This window comes from Macadamia integrifolia, chromosome 5 (genome assembly GCF_013358625.1).
Source record: "Macadamia integrifolia cultivar HAES 741 chromosome 5, SCU_Mint_v3, whole genome shotgun sequence".
Lineage (NCBI taxonomy): Eukaryota > Viridiplantae > Streptophyta > Magnoliopsida > Proteales > Proteaceae > Macadamia > Macadamia integrifolia.
This window is the reverse complement of record NC_056561.1, coordinates 46569447-46590369: the sequence shown is the minus strand read 5'-3', so window position 1 is coordinate 46590369 and position 20923 is coordinate 46569447. Positions and strand designations below refer to the sequence as shown.

At 39.6% G+C, this 20923-nt stretch overlaps 1 protein-coding gene across 1 annotated transcript in view; it reads left to right on the top strand.

Annotated features, from left to right (window-relative positions):
• The window catches only part of LOC122078127, a 28797-nt gene extending 8600 nt beyond the window's left edge, over positions 1–20197 (top strand). The window contains exons 3-17 of the mRNA XM_042643989.1: positions 4806–4893; positions 5002–5063; positions 5406–5491; positions 5589–5662; positions 6905–7007; positions 7194–7322; positions 7427–7526; positions 7628–7747; positions 7833–7923; positions 8017–8086; positions 8506–8605; positions 8688–8908; positions 10909–11024; positions 13605–15770; positions 18840–20197. Of these exons, the coding sequence (XP_042499923.1) occupies positions 4806–4893; positions 5002–5063; positions 5406–5491; positions 5589–5662; positions 6905–7007; positions 7194–7322; positions 7427–7526; positions 7628–7747; positions 7833–7923; positions 8017–8086; positions 8506–8605; positions 8688–8908; positions 10909–11024; positions 13605–15770; positions 18840–19831 (4518 nt within the window). The 3' untranslated portion in view covers positions 19832–20197. The remainder of the gene's footprint in view (positions 1–4805; positions 4894–5001; positions 5064–5405; positions 5492–5588; positions 5663–6904; positions 7008–7193; positions 7323–7426; positions 7527–7627; positions 7748–7832; positions 7924–8016; positions 8087–8505; positions 8606–8687; positions 8909–10908; positions 11025–13604; positions 15771–18839) is intronic.
• Positions 20198–20923: the final 726 nt, after the last annotated feature.

Below are 20923 nucleotides of genomic sequence, written 5' to 3'. Positions count from 1 at the left end.
GAATGTTGTTTATTTATTTATTTATTATTATTATTATGTTATCTCATCTATCATCACAAATTTAGCAATCTATTTTTTTTTATCAGTATTAGATTAGTATCGGTCTCAACTATATCTAAGGATTAAAAAAGATAAATAAAAATGCGTGGCACTCAATTGGGACATATGATACCGATATAGATATAGATCATATACAAAAATATTCTTTTTTGAATTTACAATATCCTTGATGATTAGATGAAACAAAACTCATGTTTTTCACCAATCAATTTGAAAAATAGTGTAATAAGTTACAAGTGAAAAGAAAGGGTAATCTGGGGATTCAAAAAAAGCAGGGGAGAAAAAGATGTAAAAATAAAATAGTAGTGGAGTATCAGTAAAAAGGTAAAAGGTAGGGGAGTTTTAGTAAATGTAGGCCAAGTGTAGGGGAGTGATAGTAAATTCCTCTAATTTTTAATCCAATTGATCACAATTTATGGATCTCTGGGTATCGGATCTATTAATTGGTCGAAATATATTAGAATTGATTTTGATTGATCCTTGTTTTTCCAAGAAACCTAGAATCATTGAATTTTTAAATCTGAGACCCAATTCTAGGTTCTTAGGATTGATTTTGATAAATTATGATTTGATCTTCTTAATTTTTAACATCAATTTCTTGACCTTCAACCACTACCCAACGGGTGAAGCGCCTCTTGGTGTGGTGTGGTGCGGCTACCAGTGCACTATTGCACTGGCCCTAGTTCTAAGAGATGCAACTTGGTTTGATTCTAACCCCCTGATGTAGATGCAGTTGCACTTACCTGGTTGGACCAATGAGATCGATTATGGAAGCCAAGGGTCAAGAAGAACCGGTCTAGCCCAGGTTTTTGGTCCAACAAGGGCTAGTAGTAGTTAGTTTTACATTATGTCTTTTATTTGTCTTTGAGTAGGATATGTAGGAGGTAGAGAAGTAGGTTTATGTTTGGAGTCTAAGTAGGAGTTTATTTCAATATTATAGCCCAAGGAGTAGTTTTTTATTTTCCCTTTATATACTTACATAACTCAATGTTTAACTTTTAGAGTGAATTTAATTTTAGAATTAGTGAATTGGTGTGATCCCCTTCTCCCTCTTGTACGATTTTCCCTCTTCTCCCTAAGGCTACTCCATCAAGGATCCCTTCCTTAGCGCTGAAGGATCCCTTCCCTTGCACTACTGAAGCACAACTTCATCACACAACCCATCCTTGTGACTCCCACACTACTCACTGTAACTCCCTATTCTTCCCCATTCTCACTCCCAGCAACCCCCTATTCTCTCCCCCATTCCCTGTTTCATCCCTACTGAGAACACCCCTCCATCTCTCTTCTCCATTCCCGTTCTCTGTTCTCTGTTCTTATAGGCTTTGAGAAAAAAAAAAAAGACAGTAGCAAGAGAAGAAGAAAGAATCGACAGAAAAACCGGCAAAAACCCCTACTGACCTCTTCTCAATCGAGCTCTATACAGGGTTCCAGTAGTGAAAAAAAATAGAGCAGGAGAAGAAGCAACAGCAAGAAGGCGAGCCAAAAAAAAAAAGAAGTCAGACGAAGAGGGGTAGCAGCGAGAGCAAGTAGAATCAGAAGAAAAAAAAAGAGAAGACATAATCAAAGAACAGAAGGCAGAAAAGTAAGAAAAAAAAGAAGAAAAAGAAGCAGAATTAGAAGAAGAGGAGAGAAGCAGAATCAGGGGAAGAAGAAGAAAAAAGAAAAGAAAAAAAGAAGAGAAGACAGAAGGAGCAGAATAGAAGAAGAAACAAAAGAAGAAGAAAAAAGAAAAAAGAAAAAAATAGAGAAGACGGAAGGAGCAGAATAGAAGAAGAAACAGAAGAAGAAGAAGAAGAAAAGAAAGGGGAACATACCTGGTTTGATCGACTCCTCCATCGAGCTTCCGCCTTTCTCCTCTAGTTCCGTCTCCAAGAAGGAGGACTCCCCTTTTGTCGGTATTAAAACCCTACGATTCTCTTTTGTCTCTTTTTTTTTTTCTTTTGTTCTCTTTTTATTCCTATAATACCCCTCCCTTCATCCATTATCCCTTCTTTATCCTATTTTCTTGTCACTTCCAAGTATACCCTCCACCCACACGTGACACCCTTTGTGACTTAAGTGCACTTTCACTATATACAGTTCTGCCATCCCTGAAAAAAAAAAGGGTGAGATAATTACCATTCTGCCATTCTCCTTTAAGTTTCTATCTATTTACTATTTTACCATCATATTCAAGTATAATCTTGCCCATCTCCACCATGGTAGCCAACAGTGAAGTTGTTCAACAGCTGAACTCTTATAAGGGAGAATATGATGCAAAAATTGAAGCTATTATGATAATGATGGAATCCATGCAAGCTTCTATTGATCGTTTGGTGGCAGCAGATAAAGGAAAGAGTCTCATTCAATCTGGAGATTCTTCCAACACCGTTCCACAAGATCCACCGCCACCACCTTCACCACTATATGGAACTGGTAGATATGATGATGGAGAAGAAAGAGCAGCAAGATTGGATGTCCTTGATTTTTATGGGGACAACAATCCAGAACTGTACCTTGACTAGATTCACAGCTTAGAGACATTCTTCTGATGGTATGGGTTGACTGAGGCCCAAAAGATCCTATTTGCAGAGGCCAAACTGAAAGGCATGGCCCGAATCTGGTGGATCAAGCAACAGCAGCAGAACCGAACCCGAGGCATTGGTTTAGTCACTACTTAGGCTGAAATGCATGAAGTCATGAACCGGAGATTCTTGCTTTTTGATTGCAAGCAACGCATGCATCTCAAGTTTGCACAGTTGAAACAAGATAATTTGACCGTGGAAGAATATGTTGCTAGGTTCTATTATTTGCTACTCGTTCAGATTTTGAGTGGGATGAAGAAGTATTGATGGCACAATTCCGTAATGGTTTACATCCTCAACTTAGTGCTGCTCTTGCCTCTAGCCGACTGCCTACAATGGTAGATGTTGTCCAGGTAGCATATCAGGTTGAGGAGAGTTTGAAACGTCTATACAATCGGAGGCCATTTACAGATGCTTTCCCTAGGGGTTCTAATTCTATTTATCCACAATCATCTCAACAGGAAAAGTCAATCAGTAGACCACAGGCTAGTGCTTCATCTATGGCATCTTCACGACCTAGCCGATCGTATTCTCTACCTCATCGTGATTCAGACATGTCATCTTCACGACCTAATCAGCTATACTCCTCACCTCAGCGTAGTTATGACAGTAACTTAGCATTTCCAAAGGAGGTTGTTCAATGTTTCTCATGCAAGGGGTACGGGCATAGAGCTAATTAATGTCCTAACCGGTTGTTAGCTTACATTGACAAGGACAATTTTATACCCTATGCACCAGAAGAGCAACCGAAAACAGGAACAGTAAATCTGGAGGCTGAATGTGATTATGATCCTAATGAGATTAATGATGACGATAGTGATGGTGAGCCTCGACCGTTCTATATGATCCTTCATCTTTTGACTACATAGAAGATTCCTGAGGAGGAAGATTGGTGCCGTAACAGTATTTTTCAAACCAGGGTGCGATGCAATGACAGTTTGTGTAATATGATGATTGACCCAGGCAGTTGTACCAGTGTTGTTGCTGAAGATGCTATTCGCAAGTTAGGCCTAAAAACTTTTGCTCACGTATTCCATTGGTGGACTGATTGATTAGGTTCAATGTGATGTTCTCCCTCTAAAAGTTTGTCACATTCTACTGGGTTGCCCATGGTTGTTGGACAAAAAAGCCAAGCACTATGGATATGCGAATATATACACTTTTCAGCATGGTGGCCTCGAGATGAAGTTCCTTCCAACAAAGGATCTTCCCCCTCTCAAGCTCAAGAAGACAGTTGGTACTTTTCTCATCAAGCGCATCGACTCTGACGGCATTCTTGGACCGCATCCAAACTCGACGGAGTCGAGTTCCTTTCAGAAGGGGAGAGCTGATGTAGATACAGTTGCACTTACCTGGTTGGACCAGCAGGACCGACTGTGGAAGCTAAGGGCCAAGAAGAACCGGTCCAGCCCAGGTTTTTGGTCCAACAAGGGCTGGTAGTAGTTAGTTTTACATTATGTCTTTTATTTGTCTTTGAGTAGGATACGTAGGAGGTAGAGAAGTAGGTTTATGTTTGGAGTCTAAGTAGGAGTTTATTTCAGTATTAGAGTCTAAGTAGGAGTAGTCTTTTATTTTCCCTTTATATACTTACAAAACTCAGTGTTTAATTTTTTAGAGTGAATTTAATTTTTAGATTAGTGTATTTGTGCATGGTGTGTGATCCCCTTCCCCCTTTTGTGTGATTTTCCCTCTTCTCCCTAAGGCCACTCTATCATTACTCCCCATTGTTCAGCCGCTTTCTGACATACATGTTAATCACTTTCAGCTATGCTTATGCTTTAGGGTCAGACAAAATTTACTTGAAATTGGACCATGTGGATAATCTCCACCAGTTTTAAATGATTCATGACATGGACTCTCAATTAATTTAATTTGTTTGTGTTCTTTATATAGTAGTTATTGTAGTAAGGCATAGCTTGTTGGGTCACAGAAACTCCAATTTTCATGGTGAAATGTTGTTTAATGTCATTCAGATCTTTGCCTCATAAATTCATATGCAGGCACGTGCAGTGTGAGATATTTTTGTAGCCTCCTTAATCTTTTTGTGCCAATATTCCTTTATCAGTTTTATAGTAGTCACAAAGCTGGTGCACTTGTGTGTGTGTGTGTGTGTGTTTTTTATTTTTCGGCTTCAAACCATGTTTCACGTTCTTATACCTCTATGTGAATTCCTTGCAGAGAGATAGACTTTCTATGCTAGAAAGTGATGGAACTACTAGCAAACTTGTCTCAAAGCCAATCATATACTTTCAGACTTGGAGAGTTGGTAATTTCGTTATACAGGTTCCTACTTTTTTAGGATCTTAAATGATGAGAAAGGACCCTTTTCAAGCTACTGTAATTAGTCTTTAAATATGAGAATTTTATTATGCAGGTATTATATTTTTCACACTTGGGAATTGTCTCAACTTCATTTCCTTCGGTTATGCTGCACAGGTCAGTGTCAGATATACTGGTCTAAAGTTTAAGATGTAAAGCTAAAGTGAAACTTACAATGTTTTGATTTTATTGCTACAAAATAACAAGAAATCAAAGCATGCCTTGCTAAATTGTCACCGGATAACTGAGCTTATACAAAACATTTGTTTTATTCATTTTCTTCTTTCTATTCTTTTTGGGAATACCAAAGGATGCATGGTTCTAAGATATTTTTCCTAAACCATACCTCAAAGTTTAAAAATGACTCACATTTGCCTTCTTTTCGAACCTCAATGAATTTTCCATTTTTTGAAGATTTTATTTCTAATCCGTTTACCCTTTTTTTTTTTTCCCCAACAGTCACTTCTCGCAGCCCTTGGATCAGTTCAGTTCGTATCAAACATTGCATTCGCATACTTTGTTTTGAACAAGTTGGTGACTGTGAAGTAGGTTAAAAATGGAAGCTAAAACTTGTTATTTTTTGAATTATGGTTTTTCCAATTACTTTTTCGAATTCAATTATCACATTGTTGCTCTTTGCAGGGTGCTCATTGCAACAACATTTATTGTTATTGGAAATGTCTTTCTGGTTGCTTTTGGCAACCATCAGTCACCTGGTATTTAACTTGCACCGACTGCCTATGACTAATCTGTGTTAATCCCATGGTTTACTTAGTGATGAAAAAAAGATAGCATCATTGCTGGAAATCCACCCCCCCTGCCCCTTTTTGCCTTCTGATGGATACATCTTGGCATTAATTTATTTGAACTTCAAAGATGTCATTATTATTACAATAATAACTACAGCTCCAGCCTTATCCCAACTAAATGGGGTCAGCTACATGGATCCCTACTCTCCAATCAGCTGTGTTAGGTCATACTTGGCACAAGGCCTAAGCCATGTATGTCTTTCCTCACCACTTCTCCTATAGTCATTTTAGGTCTGCCCCTGTCTCGTTTGGCTCTTCTGTACTAGAGCATCCAAAGTCCTCCATTGGAACCTTCTCATGACAGTCCACTTCTATGCCATATGGAGGGGGGGGTCATGGGGGACTCTATCGGATGATTTTTACACCCTCTAGATTGGCCAAATCTCAAATTCGAGATTCCATCTAGACCTTATGGCCACATTGGATCGGGATTTTTTCCTTGTATTTTCAATCATTGAAAGAGAACTGCTAAATTCGAATTTTTAAACCATCTTTTGGACCTTTATATATCCATGTGGAAAATTTAGACTGGGCTGGCACTTATTAGACTTATAGATGATGATGTGGACAACCAATCCATGAAATTTGAGCACCAACAGAAATTCAGATCCACATGGAAGAAATCTGGTCTGTCGTGACTTGTGAGAGGCTTGGTTGGCCATCCAAGGGAACATTGCTCCCTGGACAAAGTGATAAAATGAAAAACTACTAAAGTTTCAGCTGATGCAGACCTCCAAGGATGGTCTACCAACGTCCTACTATTATGCGGAGTACTCATGGATGGTTTGGACCAACCATTTTGTGGTTTATATGATGGATATACTGCACAAGATAAATTTGATTTTGTAGGCAAGACCATCTATCTAATCCATACTTTTTTGCTTTATCCCATTTGCCAAAATCTGTTCCATTGCCATCAGAAGAAGCTCATAAAGTTTTGTGGTTATAGTCACTTAACTGGTTAATTTTGATTTGGAAATTTGCTCTATATGGTGATAAACTAGTAATATGTCCTAAACCCCGCATGTGTAACTAATGTGCTTTGTGGGGCATCAAGTAAGTCTGGGTGGTGTGCTAAATGGCCCTTTATTGGTTTCCTCAATGGTCAAAGAAATTATCTCTCTCTCATTTGTTATATTATTTTGGCAGTTTACACTCCAGAGCAGTTGGCAGAGAAGTATAGCAATATGATATTCCTTCTTTATTGTCTGTTTTTGATCTTGGTTGTTGCGGTGCATCATTTCATTTACAGGTGAAATCTCTCCCTCCTCTCTTCCCCACCATCTGTATGTGTTCTAAATTAGCTTGGCAATATGCCACTTTAAAGAGCCGATTAGTGTACATGTCCTGCTTGGTTTTTTTGGCTTTACTAATGATTAAATAAGCCATTGACAATCATCATGGGATTTTCGTAATGATCAATAGATGAAAAATGCAGGAGAGTAGAACTTATCCTTCCCGTTTCTGGACATGACATGAGCCATTATTGGCACATGTTGCTGCCATTTTCGTATGCTGTAGTTTCTGGTGCTGTAGGATCATGCTCGGTGTTGTTTGCGAAGTCCCTGTGAGTAGGCTGCTTCAGTTTAATTTATCTGATGCATGATCTTGTAATTTGTTGACTTTTTTTTTTTACCTTTAGATTCATCTTTTTTGCATTTTCTGTTCCAGGTCCAACCTGCTTAGATTGACAATGTCCAATGGTTATCAGTTGCATAGCTGGTTCACATACTCCCTGCTGCTTTTGTTTCTTAGTACAGCTGGGTTTTGGGTAATGATATTAGCATGTACCAGATGTGCTTCTTATTGCAACAAATACGCTGAAAATGCTGGTCTCTCACGCTTTTTGAACTTTGTTTCCTGTTTCAACAGATGGCAAGGTTGAATGAAGGATTGTCACTCTTTGATGCAATCCTGATTGTGCCAATGTTTCAAATAGCTTGGACCTTCTTCTCCATATGTACAGGATTTGTATATTTCCAGGAATATCAGGTCAACCTACAGTAATGCTTTCTTTACTCTGTTAGGCTGGATAATTAATCTTACATCTCAGGCTTATTACTAGATCTGTAAACAGGTCTTTGACGCATTAAGGACAACAATGTTTATAATGGGAATGATGTCTGTGTTCATAGGAATTTCTTTGCTGGCGCCTGATGAGTCAAAAGGTATTTCCAGTAAGCTTTCCAGTTTCTGGCTCTTAGTCTATGATTGTACCACTGGTAAACTAACCAGTCTAACCCTGATCTTTTCCACCCCAGTTGTCGAAGCCAAGGATTCTTCTTTATTGGGTTCTTCCACATCTCCAAGCATTGCCACTGACATGGACAGGTGCAGTGCTTCTATTTCTTGCAAACATAACCGATCTGATGGTGGCCTTGAAATTTCTAGTAGGAGGTTTTTGAGATATTAAATTATCTTATGTTTCTAGGTTTCTTATGGAGGAAAAATTGGGACGTTAGGAAGAGAAACATAATTATCATTTCAGATCAAAACTTGAAGTTTATAAATAACTTATTTCTAGGAAAAAGATCCTATGAGGACAATGAAAGCTTGATTTCTTGCTAAATGTACATCTTGACATAACATGAAAGACTGCTGTCACTTTTTTTTGATAAGATAGAATATTTCAGATATTTTAGAATCTCCGGTCTCTAATTTTTCTCCTTTTAAATATGTTTTTTTGGGGGTTCAGATTCAGATTTTTATATGAGCTTTCCATAAGTTCTTATATATTTGAATCACTACAGGCTACTCAAATTGCCATCTGAGGAGACAGAACATAAAGGCTTGGTTTCATTTGGGGAATCATTTTTGACAAAAGCTAGAACGATAGTAGCGAAGGCAAAGGTACTGCAAGCTGGCATGAAAAATCTTACATTAAAAATATATTTTTAGATGTTCAAATATTGACTTTTCAACTGGTATCCAGACTGCTTGTACACATTCATTAGGCCTAGGAGATGATTCAATCAATGCATCTTCGGTTCTTGTAATGCCCATGGTGTCTTCAAGGATGACGGGATTTAGAGGAATTGGTATTGAGCGATCTACACTTTTCTTCTCAAAAAGTGGTGGTTGGAGTCGGATCTCGATGGACGAGGAAGGCATGGAAATGCTGGAGTCAAGTTCTATAATCTCACAGATCCATGGGTAGAGGTAGCAATACATCATAATGTTCGTTGAGGACATTGCTCTCTTTTTTTTTTTTTTTTTAATGGCTTACATTCTTGTATCATGATTGTATAGAAAATGATTCTCTCTTTTCCTCCTGTTTTTTGCTCCCTTATTCTTGTAGTCTTGAGGTGGAATTGATGAAATTAATGATATCTTACTCCTTGAAGTTTCTATTTCTGGGATCACATTACTTTATATTCCGTTATTGTTCGCTTGATCCAAAATCCATTTTTGTTTTTTACTTAACAAATGGCGAACAAAAACAATTAATTGGTTCAAGGCATAGGGAGTTCAGTTGAATCTATAATAATAAAAAGAAGTAATATATTCTAATTTACTTTACATCTTGTTGTGGAACAGTAGTGTTTCTGTTTAATGGTCCAACTATCAGGAAATGATTATTTTTGCAAGCATACTCTGATAACTGGGTGTGAATGCTTCCTGGATTTACACTTTCAGGACACTGCTACACAGAGATGGGAATAAAAAATGAGCTGAAGCTATTTGTGCTTGAGGATCTAAGGATTATAATCATTATACCATCCAATATTAAAGATGTTTCCAAGAATGACCCAGGTGAATTTTGAACAAGGATACACCATTCTTGGCAATCCCATTTTTTTAGAGAGATCCATCAAGAGGCTTCTGTTTTGAATGCCTCAACTTTGAAATTCTTGGATTGGCTGATGATATGGAGGTGCCTGTAGCAAGGGGTGATTTAAGAAAACAAGAGGTTATGGGTTTGCTGAACTGCTTCCCCCCCCACCCCCCCTCTTTATCAGTTTATTGTTGTTTTTTCCTCTTGGGCTGCATGTATTTTACTTTTTAGTTGTTTACTTGTTAAAAAGAACAATGCAATTCAGCACTCAGCTCTTGTTGAGAGAGATCTAGCAAGTTTATTTTGGGACTACTGTTCCTTTATTATCTATCTATTGGAGCTAATACATTTTCAGGTCGATGCATTACTACCTGTTGCTCTTCCTGGAAGCACTTTTGGCTTCTTTTTGAAGGAAGACTGGAACCTTTTTTTAATTTTTGAGTGGATGTAAAAGGTATACTTGGACCATTTTGACTCATGCTGATGCACTTACTTGTAAGAATTACAACATAACGAAGAGCCGTTCTCTTACGTATGACCCATTGAGTGGACTTTGATCCCTGGATGCTGGCAGATGTGTTGTAGCCAGGGACAGCTGCTTTGGGCCTCAGGCACAATGTGAACATCAATTTTTCCTGCACCTTTTGCATGCATGCTAAAGGTAGCAATTGGTTTAGTCATTGGAGACTCTCATATGCAATTCAGCACATGCAGGGAGAAAGACCATCCATTTGAGGTCCTCAATGTTGGAGGTCGTGTCATCCCAAGATCAGGTAGTGATACCCTAAGATTCTATTAAAAAAAAAGATCTGAGAGTTTTCCCATTATATTTTTCATTGTGAAGGTATTTATCACACATTAGGATCATCTGTTCAGCCAGAAGTTTGGACAAGGAGAGGTGCAGGTGGGTCCTTCTTAATGAAGTGTGTCGCATGGTAAGAACAACTTTGACAGAAGAAATTGTATTATGTGCATTTGCCTTTTGATTATCTTGAGTCTTATGAAAATATTTCTGGGTATTTATGGTTGGATATTCTTTCTGCTGCACGTGTCAAACTCCCAGTAAGAAAAAATGTTTAAACCTGGATGTAGAGGAATAATTTCTTAAACTCCTTTATTCCCAACTTTAATTGATTTTCCAAAAAACATAGCAGGTTTGGAGTCTCAATGCTACTTATATTCCTTTGTTTCTGCTCTTCTACACAGAAAGTGAAGGTAGGGTTTATTGGAAGAAAGGTGTGGAAGAATCTGTTGTTCAATGGGTACATTAGATCAAACTGTGCAGTTTGTGACCTCTCCCCCAAGGTGACCATCCCTGAGCTTAATAATTAATCTTGATGAATTTTCACTTCCTGTTTTTGCTTGCTATGTTCATTAGCTGTCCATTTGATTATTTAGATGGTATGGTATTGGACAGAAATGAAGACCAATCACAATTGGATTCTGTGACATTCAGGCAGCCTTATGCCCTCCAAAATTGCTCATCGCTTAAATGTAAGTGATTGTACATATCCCTTGATCAAGGTGAAGTTCTTCTCATTCAAAGAATGTCATGATTGAACCCAAAAAGTGTCATCCACTTTTCTCAATTTATTTAATTTTTCCTTAATTCATGGTTAGTTGGATTCAGCATGTTAACTTATGTGTCCTGGCATTATGAATATATTGAATTGCCGGCTCAATCCTCAGTCACCCCCTTTTATGCTGCAATCCTATATGTATTTGAATATATAATATGAGCCTTGTTTGACAGGGGATGGGGAAGTGGGTGCAGAATAAATATGATGAATAGCACAAACTTGCGCATGTGCACACACTCCACGTGGATGACATTTTGTGTCTCTTTGATATATGGACTGGCATCAATAAATCCTTAATAATTTCAAGGAATTATCAATGTATCTTGATATCTTCTTAGTCCATGTTAAGCATCTAGCAGACCTCCCAATTGCAATGCACCACTTGGTTCCCCTTTTTCATTGCCTTTTGTAAGGTAGATTTTATTCCACGAGTTGCAATCCACTTGGGGGTCCTCTAGATGGATGAGCCGAGGATCCTGCAGATGTTCCCATCCATATTTTATTGCCATAAATTTATTTGGTAACCGGTACTGCTTTGTTTAGTTTGTATTTATGAACTGTGTATGTGGTAGACATTTCCCACTGCCACCCGCAAAAAAAGCAGCCAATATGATCATTTAATATTGGGCATTCTCATGCAAAAGTTATTGTTACAAAAAAATAATTGTGTGCTGTAACTTTTTGGGATATGGGTACAGTTGTTTCAGATCCATCATTAAAATTCTCGGTTTAGACATTTTTTTTCCTTGCAAAGATCTTGATGAAGTAATCTGCTGGGTGTAAGAAGTTTTTCTACCATTTGTTTCTCCTGAATGCTAGGTGCCGTTGTTGTAGATAGTCATATTTGTCTATTGCGTTTGCAGAACTTGGTGGCTATTCACATTACACAGAAAATGATGTAGAATCCCAAGTAGGGTCTCTCATTTTTATGGCCTAGATCTGACTTTCTGGGCTTGTATGATTGACCATTGTCGTCTATTAGATAATGTCCCATCTTTCTGGTTTTGGTACTTTTAAGTCATCTTCATGCTATATTATCGGCCTTTTTTTTTTTTTGGCGGATATTATCAGCATTAAGACATTGGACTTTGTCAGGTCCGAGCTTAATCCTGTCAATCTATAGGGTGATTCACTTCAACTGGTTCATGGAATCAGTAGTCCTGTTTCCACTGACAACTGAATCCATGATGAAATAATTTATGTGGTTGCAGCTTTCAGCTGATCACCAACCTTTACTTGCTTGATCGGTGACTTCCAAATGGATCACTCACTTTCACCCAGATATAGATGGTTATTAATTTGTCCAGAGGAATGCTATTCGACTAGTCATATTTGTTTGCCTTGGGCCCCTCATGTCCTGCCACATCTTCCTTGCAAAAATATCAAGATCTGGCCTCCCTCTCTCTCTCTCTCTCTCTCTCTCTCTCTGGGGTGTTGTAGAAATTGGGGGCAGGTTGTAACTCGAAAGGAGTGCGACACAAATATTATTCGCAGGAAATGAATGAACTCCCACATACAGGATCATTTATGCAGAATGTCAGCGCCATCACATGACCTTTAATAACGATGTTTAGTAGCCTTATTTGATTTATTTATGAAGTGAAAAATGGTGAACTCTTCCCATGAGCAATCTTTCTGCGGGCGCATTGTGGTTGGTGAAGTAAGATTTTTGACAGGATACGAATGGCTCATGAGCTAAGCGAGGATTTAGGGATCCATTGTTGGGAGCTGACCAACAACTCCCGATTCTGCACCGTGAAACAAATGTCAGAAAATTGAAAAAGCATATTTGTTAGAGAAAGGGAAGATGGATTTACACCTTCTAGGCGCTCTTGGGGATTGGTATCAGTCAGGATCCAGTCAGGATGAGGGATCGAGGGTGATTTTCCGGCATCTCTTAGCCCAGAAGTGCTTTTCTTTGAGATCTTGTAAAGCATGTATATTGCCGGTCTCAAGTTAATTCAGCCTATACAGCTGATCTCCATTTACACCGGCAAACTTTGTCAAACTATAGGGCTGTTTCTGCTTAATTTGGCCGATATTGATCTAATGATCCCCAAATCCATGCTTGTGAGGAATCTCGAGTCTGGCCTTTATACCAATAAATTTAGCCTTACCAATCAAAAAATAGACCTGTACCAATCTTGAATAGAACTGATTGAAAGATGAAGATCCATTTAATTGTTGTTGCTGTATACGTATCTGTCACAGCCAACACCATATCTGATATCGTAAAACCATGAAAGGAACAAGGGGGTGACTTTAGAGGTTGCTTATTTTCCTGGCGTGTTTTGGCCTCAATGTCATATTGGCCCATAGCATCGTATGAAGGGATAGTTTCGTGTGTAAGACGACCTCTCACAAACTCAAGAGTGGAATGGACTTATGGACCATCCAACCTTCCAAGTTCTGTGAGTCTTCTGACCTCTGTAGTAATTCTCTTTCTCTTATTATGATCTCCGATGGTCATCATCTCCTTGATTGATACTCCGCTGCTATTTAAATCTCAGAAATGGGAAAAAAAGTGTTAAAGCTCTAAAATATTTTCATGATCCCATGCAAAGATCGAGCACCAAACTAGGCGCTACTCTTCGACGTTTCCATCGATTTCTCTTGGTAGATGGGCAAAACCTACTGCACCCCCTCTCTCGCCGCCCTGTTGAATCAGATACTTGCGTCTCTGTGATCAAGCAATGCGAGACCCTGGAAGCCCTGAACTCGGTTCATGCCTCCATGCTTCGAACCCACCTCCACCTCAATTTGTTCTTCTTCACCAATCTCATTGGTCGCTACGCCTCCCTGGGATCCATGCCTCATGCTTATACTCTCTTCTCTGCATGTGAATACCCCGACGTTTTCCTATGGAACATCATGATCCAAGGCTTCGTCGAGAATGGCCCTTGTCATCGCTCCATCCTTCTCTACCGTCAGATGAGAGATTTGGGCGTTGCACCCGACAATTTTACCTTCCCTTTTGTCCTCAAGGCCTGTGCGCAGCTTCGGGACGTCGAATCAGGGGAAGCGCTTCACGGAGATGCGGTGAAGTTTGGGGACGATTCTGATGTATATGTGGGCAATTCTCTTGCTGCCATGTACGGCAAATGTCAACGGCCCCATATTTCACGGGAACTGTTCGACAGAATGCATGAAAGAAATGTAGTTTCATGGAGCTCCTTGATAGGTTCCTATGGACAAAATGGGTTCCACGAAGAAGGCTTGATCCTCTTTTCGAGGATGTTAGATGAGGGGATCAGACCCAATAGAGCTACAATTTTGAATGTGATCCCATGTGTGCATCGAGAGGATGATGCTCGTGGCATTTGTGAGGTTATTGTAGATTGTGGACTTGATTTGGACCAGTCTGTCCAAAATGCCGTAGTTGGAATGTACTCCAAATGTGGAAGAATCGACATTGCCTGGAGATTCTTCGATATGATCCTCGACAAAGATCTGTTGTCTTGGAGTTCGATGATTGAAGCTTACGTGAGAGCTGATTTGCCAATTTACGCTCTGGAACTGTTCAAAGAGATGCTGCTGCTTGGAACTCGCCCGGACTCTGTTGCCTTACTTAGTGTTGTTCGTTCTTGTTCGAGTTTGGCCTCTCTCCATCAGGCACGTTTTGTTCATGGGTTCGTAATTCGGAGATCCTTCAAACATGATATAGTACTTGAAACTGCATTGATCGATCTCTATGTGAAATGTGGCAGTTTGGATTATGCTCGCAGAATTTTTGATAGACTTCATGAAAGGAACTTAATTTCCTGGAGCACCATGATATCAGGGTATGGAATGCATGGACATGGGAGAGAAGGACTACATCTCTTCAATCAGATGATGAAGGATTCCGTGAAACCAGATCACATTACATTTGTGTCTGTGTTGTCAGCCTGCAGCCATGCAGGTTTGATTGATGAGGGGTGGAGATGCTTTTCTTCAATGACAAAAGATTTTGGGGTTGTGCCCATGACGGAACACTATGCTTGTATGGTTGATCTGTTGGGTCGAGCTGGGCAATTAGATGAAGCTCTAGAGTTCATTGAGGGTATGCCAATAAAGCCTGATTCTGGTGTCTGGGGTTCTCTGCTGGGGGCGTGCAGAATTCATTCAAATGTAGAGCTAGCAGAATTGGCTGCAAAATATTTATTCGAATTGGATGTGGATAACCCTGGGAGGTATGTTTTGTTGTCCAACGTCTACACATCTTCAGGCAAGAGAGAAGAAGCCGATCGGATTAGAAGTCTAATGAGACATAGAAGGTTGAGAAAAATTGCCGGCCACACTATTATAGAAGTTAAGAACAAGGCTTATAAGTTTGTGACAGGGGATCAATCGAATCCACAAACGAATTTGATCTATGAAGAGTTGGAGAAATTGATGGTGAGGATTAGACAAGAAGGGTATGAGCCAGATACAAACTTTGCGCTGCATGATGTAGAGGAAGAGACAAAGGAAACACTGCTATATTCTCATAGTGAGAAGTTAGCTATTGTGTTTGGACTAATGAATTCAATCCCCGAGAGTGTGATTCGAATAAAGAAGAATCTTAGAATTTGTGGGGATTGTCATACTGCGACGAAGTTTATCTCTAAAGTTACTCAAAGGGAGATAGTTGCGAGAGACGCTCACAGGTTTCACCATTTCAAAGGAGGGGCATGTAGTTGTGGGGACTATTGGTGAAAGAGCCTACTGCTTTTGCATATGGGCCACAGAAGTAGATAATACCAGAAGATCGGTGATGCCATTGAGCCTGTTATGGGACTTTGTCTAAGCTGCCAAATAGATTAAATTGGAAAGCACCTGTAAGGTGGGGTGGTTACAGCTAAAGAGATTGAAGTGTAAGGTAACTGATACAGTAACCAAGGCCTCTGGATTCGGGGGATTTCTCCAGTGAACGGGACCGATCCTGATCTGGTGTTTTTTAACCCCTTGTTTGGGGTGGGGGAGTTGGAGAAAGAATGCTCTAAGAGCCCAGGTATGAAGCAAAATCATAGAGATCTGGATGCAAATCCAGATTACAGATACAACTGCCAGTACGAAATTTCAGAGATGAAAAAAATGAGAAGATTATCATTCATTGGGCACTGAGTATCATATCAATACTTGATGAGGATGAAGCTTGGCTGGTTTGAATAGGTAAGGTTACCTCTACCAAAAAGAATGAATCCAAAATGAGTTTGATATTTGGTTAACCATTTATCTTTGAGCAGAGAAGAATTGTTTGAATTATCCAATGTTCAATGTCCAATATTCAAGACTGCAGGGTGAGTTCCTGCCGAATCCGATTCCAGTACTGGTTGGATAATAGTCGGTTGGAATCATGGAATCAAGTATTGGTGTTGGATCGGTATCGGCTGTGACCGTTCCCGATACTTAGCCGATCTTGAGACGGGATTGGTATCGGTTGGCAGATTGGCCGATCCAACATGATCCGTGTAAATGATTTTTAAAACCCATAAAAGGGGGAAAACAGGGTAAAAATGTAGATTCAAGATTTCTAGCGCCCTTTTCTCCTATTCCACTCCTCAGATTTGCGGAAATGGTTTCTAAGCTAGAATAATGCTTGAGCGTTAAACCGCATTCAAAAGTCAAAATCGGGCATCCAATTCACCAAAATCCAAGCTTTCTTCCATACCTGATCAAGTATGAACACCATTTTTACATGGCGAAGGTCAATGTAACAGAGCGATGGGAAGAGTGTTGAATGAATTAACTGTGGTACTTCCATTTCCCATGTCACTCTTCAGCCTTTTCAGTTCCCAACATGATAATTATAGATTTCATTAATAAACCAGGCTTTTTTTTTCTTCTTTTTAGCTCATATTGCAGCAACAATTCCAACAGGCATTATCTTGGAGTTTTAGATGTACTGTCGCCCCATGACAAATAAGTGTTAATGCATAACCTATCTCGAGAATCAAGATGAAATAAAAATTCTTTCGCTTTTCAAATGCTTTCAGACTCAACATCCGCAAGCAGCAGCTGCAGAAATCTTGTACCCAATCCTCCCGCCAATGAAGTTGTGCTCCCCTTGTTAAAATATCGAATAAGCACTCCAGCAACTATGATCAATCCTTAAGGAATCGTAAAGCAAAAATCATGCATCTTGATCAATTAGGTACCTCGCAAAGAAATTCTCCAAGCAATCAAGGTAGTTTTCCAGAGATCAATTCTCCAAGCAATCAAGGTAGTTTTCTAGAGATCAATTCTCCAAGCAATCAAGGTAGTTTTTCAGAGATCAATTGCAAATCTAGGGCTTCAAGACATCCCAATCGGAGGATCAATGTTTTCTATAGATTCATAGGTGGTAATGGCGGTTGACATTAATAAGTGAGAAAGGGTACCTCGAAAAAAATTCTCCAAGCAATCAAAATAGTTTTTCAGAGATCAATTGCAAATCTAAGGCTTCAAGACATCTTGTTCTGAGGATTGGTGCTTTCTCACATGTGGTAATAGCGGTTGGGAGAGTATCTTTTTTTTTCCTCTAATTTTGATTTTCACATTTTACTGAATTTTTTAATTTCTAATATATGTTTTTTTTTTTTTAACCGATCCTAGTCAATGCAGGGACCGATCCAAGAAAAGTGTACTTTTTCCGATCCTTGACTGTTCCAGAGTTGATCCTTACCTATGCGGATCGGTATCAACTGATATCGATATGGATCGGTATCGACTGATACTGATACCAAGAACTAAATCCTTGGTTGGAATTGATTGAAACCCAAGAAATGGAATCAGGAAGATGTGAAGATTTAATAAAATGGGTAGATTTTTTTAGTTATTAATTCAATGACCTTGAGAATTATATATTATACGGCATAAAGTTTCACTGATTTCCTGTAATTTATTTAGTGAAGAGGTTAGACATATTGTCAAGGTGTTTAGCATTTGTCATATTCTTTAAGACCATGTGATTAGTGTAATGTCATTAGCTTACCAAGCGGGATGCCCTTCCTTCTTCCTTTCACTTGTTAAGAAGATGAAACAATGATTAGAAAATAAGATGATTCAGGGTTTTTTTTTTTTTTCGGTAAAGGCTATTATTGGGGATTGGGTGACACCTGATTTCTCCATTGGGATGGTTGGTAGGTGCACCACGTGGTGCATCTTGAACCCCATGACACGCAATTTATTGGGATATTTATAGTTGAAAATATATGAAATTGCGATTTTGTCATTGAAATTGGACCAATGATGAATGATGAATGATGAATGATGAACGATGAATGATGGCGTTATTAAAATTGGACCAAGTCACAAAACTCTGTTGTAACTTGTAAGTTTGTGACCCTCCTCTTTACGATACAAACAAAATTGACTTCTTTATTTATTTTTTCTCTAATTTTACTGAGCGAGCCTGGAGGCTTGCTTTGCTTGCTTCCTTCCTGGGTCAGCGTTCAGATAAATGTGCGTTTTTTTTTTTTTTTTGGGTGCAAGATAGAAATACGATAGATGCGAGAAACACGAACACTCGCCGACTCGCGCGTCGCGACTCGGTAGTAAGAAAGAAAGGGTCAGTTTGACGGCCACACCTCAGCCCTCAATTCCTCATCCCTTCCTTCATTCTTCTTCTCTAAAACTCTAAATAGGGTTTGTATCTGTGTGCCCTGACTGATTTTGCTTGCTTGCTTACTTGAGCCAGGAGGAGATCGAGGGGATCAATTTCATACTCCAGAACAGAAGAAGTAATTGAGAGAGAGTGAGTGGTTCTCGATCAAGCCAACCTCATAAGTCATACCCATGGAATGGAGCTCATTTCCCAGCTCCATAGAACTCAAGGTCATGTCATGTAACGATCTTAAAGCCTTCAACTTCTTCCAGAAACTATCTGTATATGTTGTCGTCTCCATTGTGAAGGATAAGGATGGCAACAACAAAAAAGAGAAGCACCAGAAGCAGAGTACGCCCGTCGACAGAGAAGGAGACGGAAACCCTCAATGGAAACACGCGATGCGGTTCGATCTCAAAGGGGATCATCAGCTTCTTCTGGATGGCTACGATGACTTCTTTATCGAATTCGATCTGCGTTGTGAAATCGTCTTCGGAAACAAGACCATCGGAGAAGTTCGAGTGCCGATCAAGGATTTGATTCACGACGAGGAGATGCCATCCAACGCCAACGGACCCGTCAGGTTCGTCAGTTACCAGGTGCGTGGTTCCGACGGGAAACCTAACGGTGTCCTCCACTTTTCTTATAAGATCATCCACAACGATGATGATGGCAGTGGTGGCAAGGGGGATCATAATAATAAGATCGAGGATAACGCCGTTTCTCCCTTGGATTATTATCCTCATGGACCGTATCCCTTACCGGGAGTGGAAGCCCTTTATCCATCTGTGGAAGATGAACTCCCGTCCTTGTCTGAAGTTTACTATCCTTCCGTTGAACTGGAACCTCCTCCGCCACCGCCTCCGCCTCAGGAAGCTTATTATTCGGCACCAGAATTTTACTACACGGTGCCCCCAGCGCCACCTCCACCGCGAACTCAGCGACCATATTATTGTCCTCCTCCTCCTCTTCCTCCTCCTCATCATCATCATAATCATCATCCGCCGCCGCCGCCACCACCACCACCGACCTTGTTCTACAATGCGCCACCGGTTCCGTATGGATATGGGTTGGGAAGCTATGGTTACGGTCCTTACGGATTGAACGATCATTCAGCTATCTATACTACTACTAGTACGGGCCAAACGGGTAGACCTGAGAACTACATCTGGTGAGTTGTTTCTTTCGCACATCAGATCGTTGCGGTTGTTGTGAATTGTGATATATAATTGGAATTGGAGCTGTAGTTGTAAATCCTTTTTCTTATCGTTCCCCTCAAGCCTCGCCATCTTTCTCGAATACAGTGATTGATTAGTCCCGCAGAATTGATCGGTAGAAGCTCGATCTAGTGAAAGGGAAGAAGGCAGGGAATATTATGTAGTTTCAGTTTAAATGACCATTGGGATGGATATGCTTAATTCTATTAATTACAGGAAGTGCCCAAAAAAAAAAAAAAAAGCTCTATTCCTAAGTTTCTGTCGTGCTAATGTGTATTAATTATTCTATTATCAAGCAGTGGGTTTACCATTTTCGGTCTTCAACTATGGAACACACAGAGATTTTTTATTTATTTTTCCCATTTGACCAAAAAACTTTTCTAGAAGCTGAATGCAATTGAAAACATGACCCAGGATACTGAGGAAGACGCTTTTCTTCCATAACTGACAAATCTATAGCAAAATCGTACCTCTTTCCAGAATTGAAATTTAAGCATGGTTTCAAGGATCAGGATTCGAAATTGACTGTGATCAATCCCAATTTCTGCACTGGTAACAAAAAAATCCCAAGAATCAGTAAATTTTCAGATTTAAGAGCCGTTCGTGGAAGCGATTCCATCCCAGATTCTGTCTTTTAAAACCTTAGATATGAGTCTACCGCCCCTGCAAGAAGACAAAAGGCCCGCGGTTTGTGGAGTACCATTAAATGGCCGTGTTCTCTAATAGTCCGGGAAGGACCTTCATCGCCACAGCCTGGCTTTTGAAGTTGGAAGATATGGTTTACCAGAAACCAGGAGAGAAGAAAATAAATAAGAGTTCATGTGACTCCTCATGAGCATATAAGGTTAGACATATGTCATGCGCTGCATGAGGAAAAGATTCTTCATATTTTTGCCTTTTTATTTACACCTTCACAAACATATGGCAAAATATATCATGGGACCTTTGGACTGGTTTTGGCACTAATAATCTGATTAGAAGAAATCAGGACTCACACATTGGATGCACCGTAGTTCAAACATTCTCTGTTACGAGGGGAAAAAAAAAAAA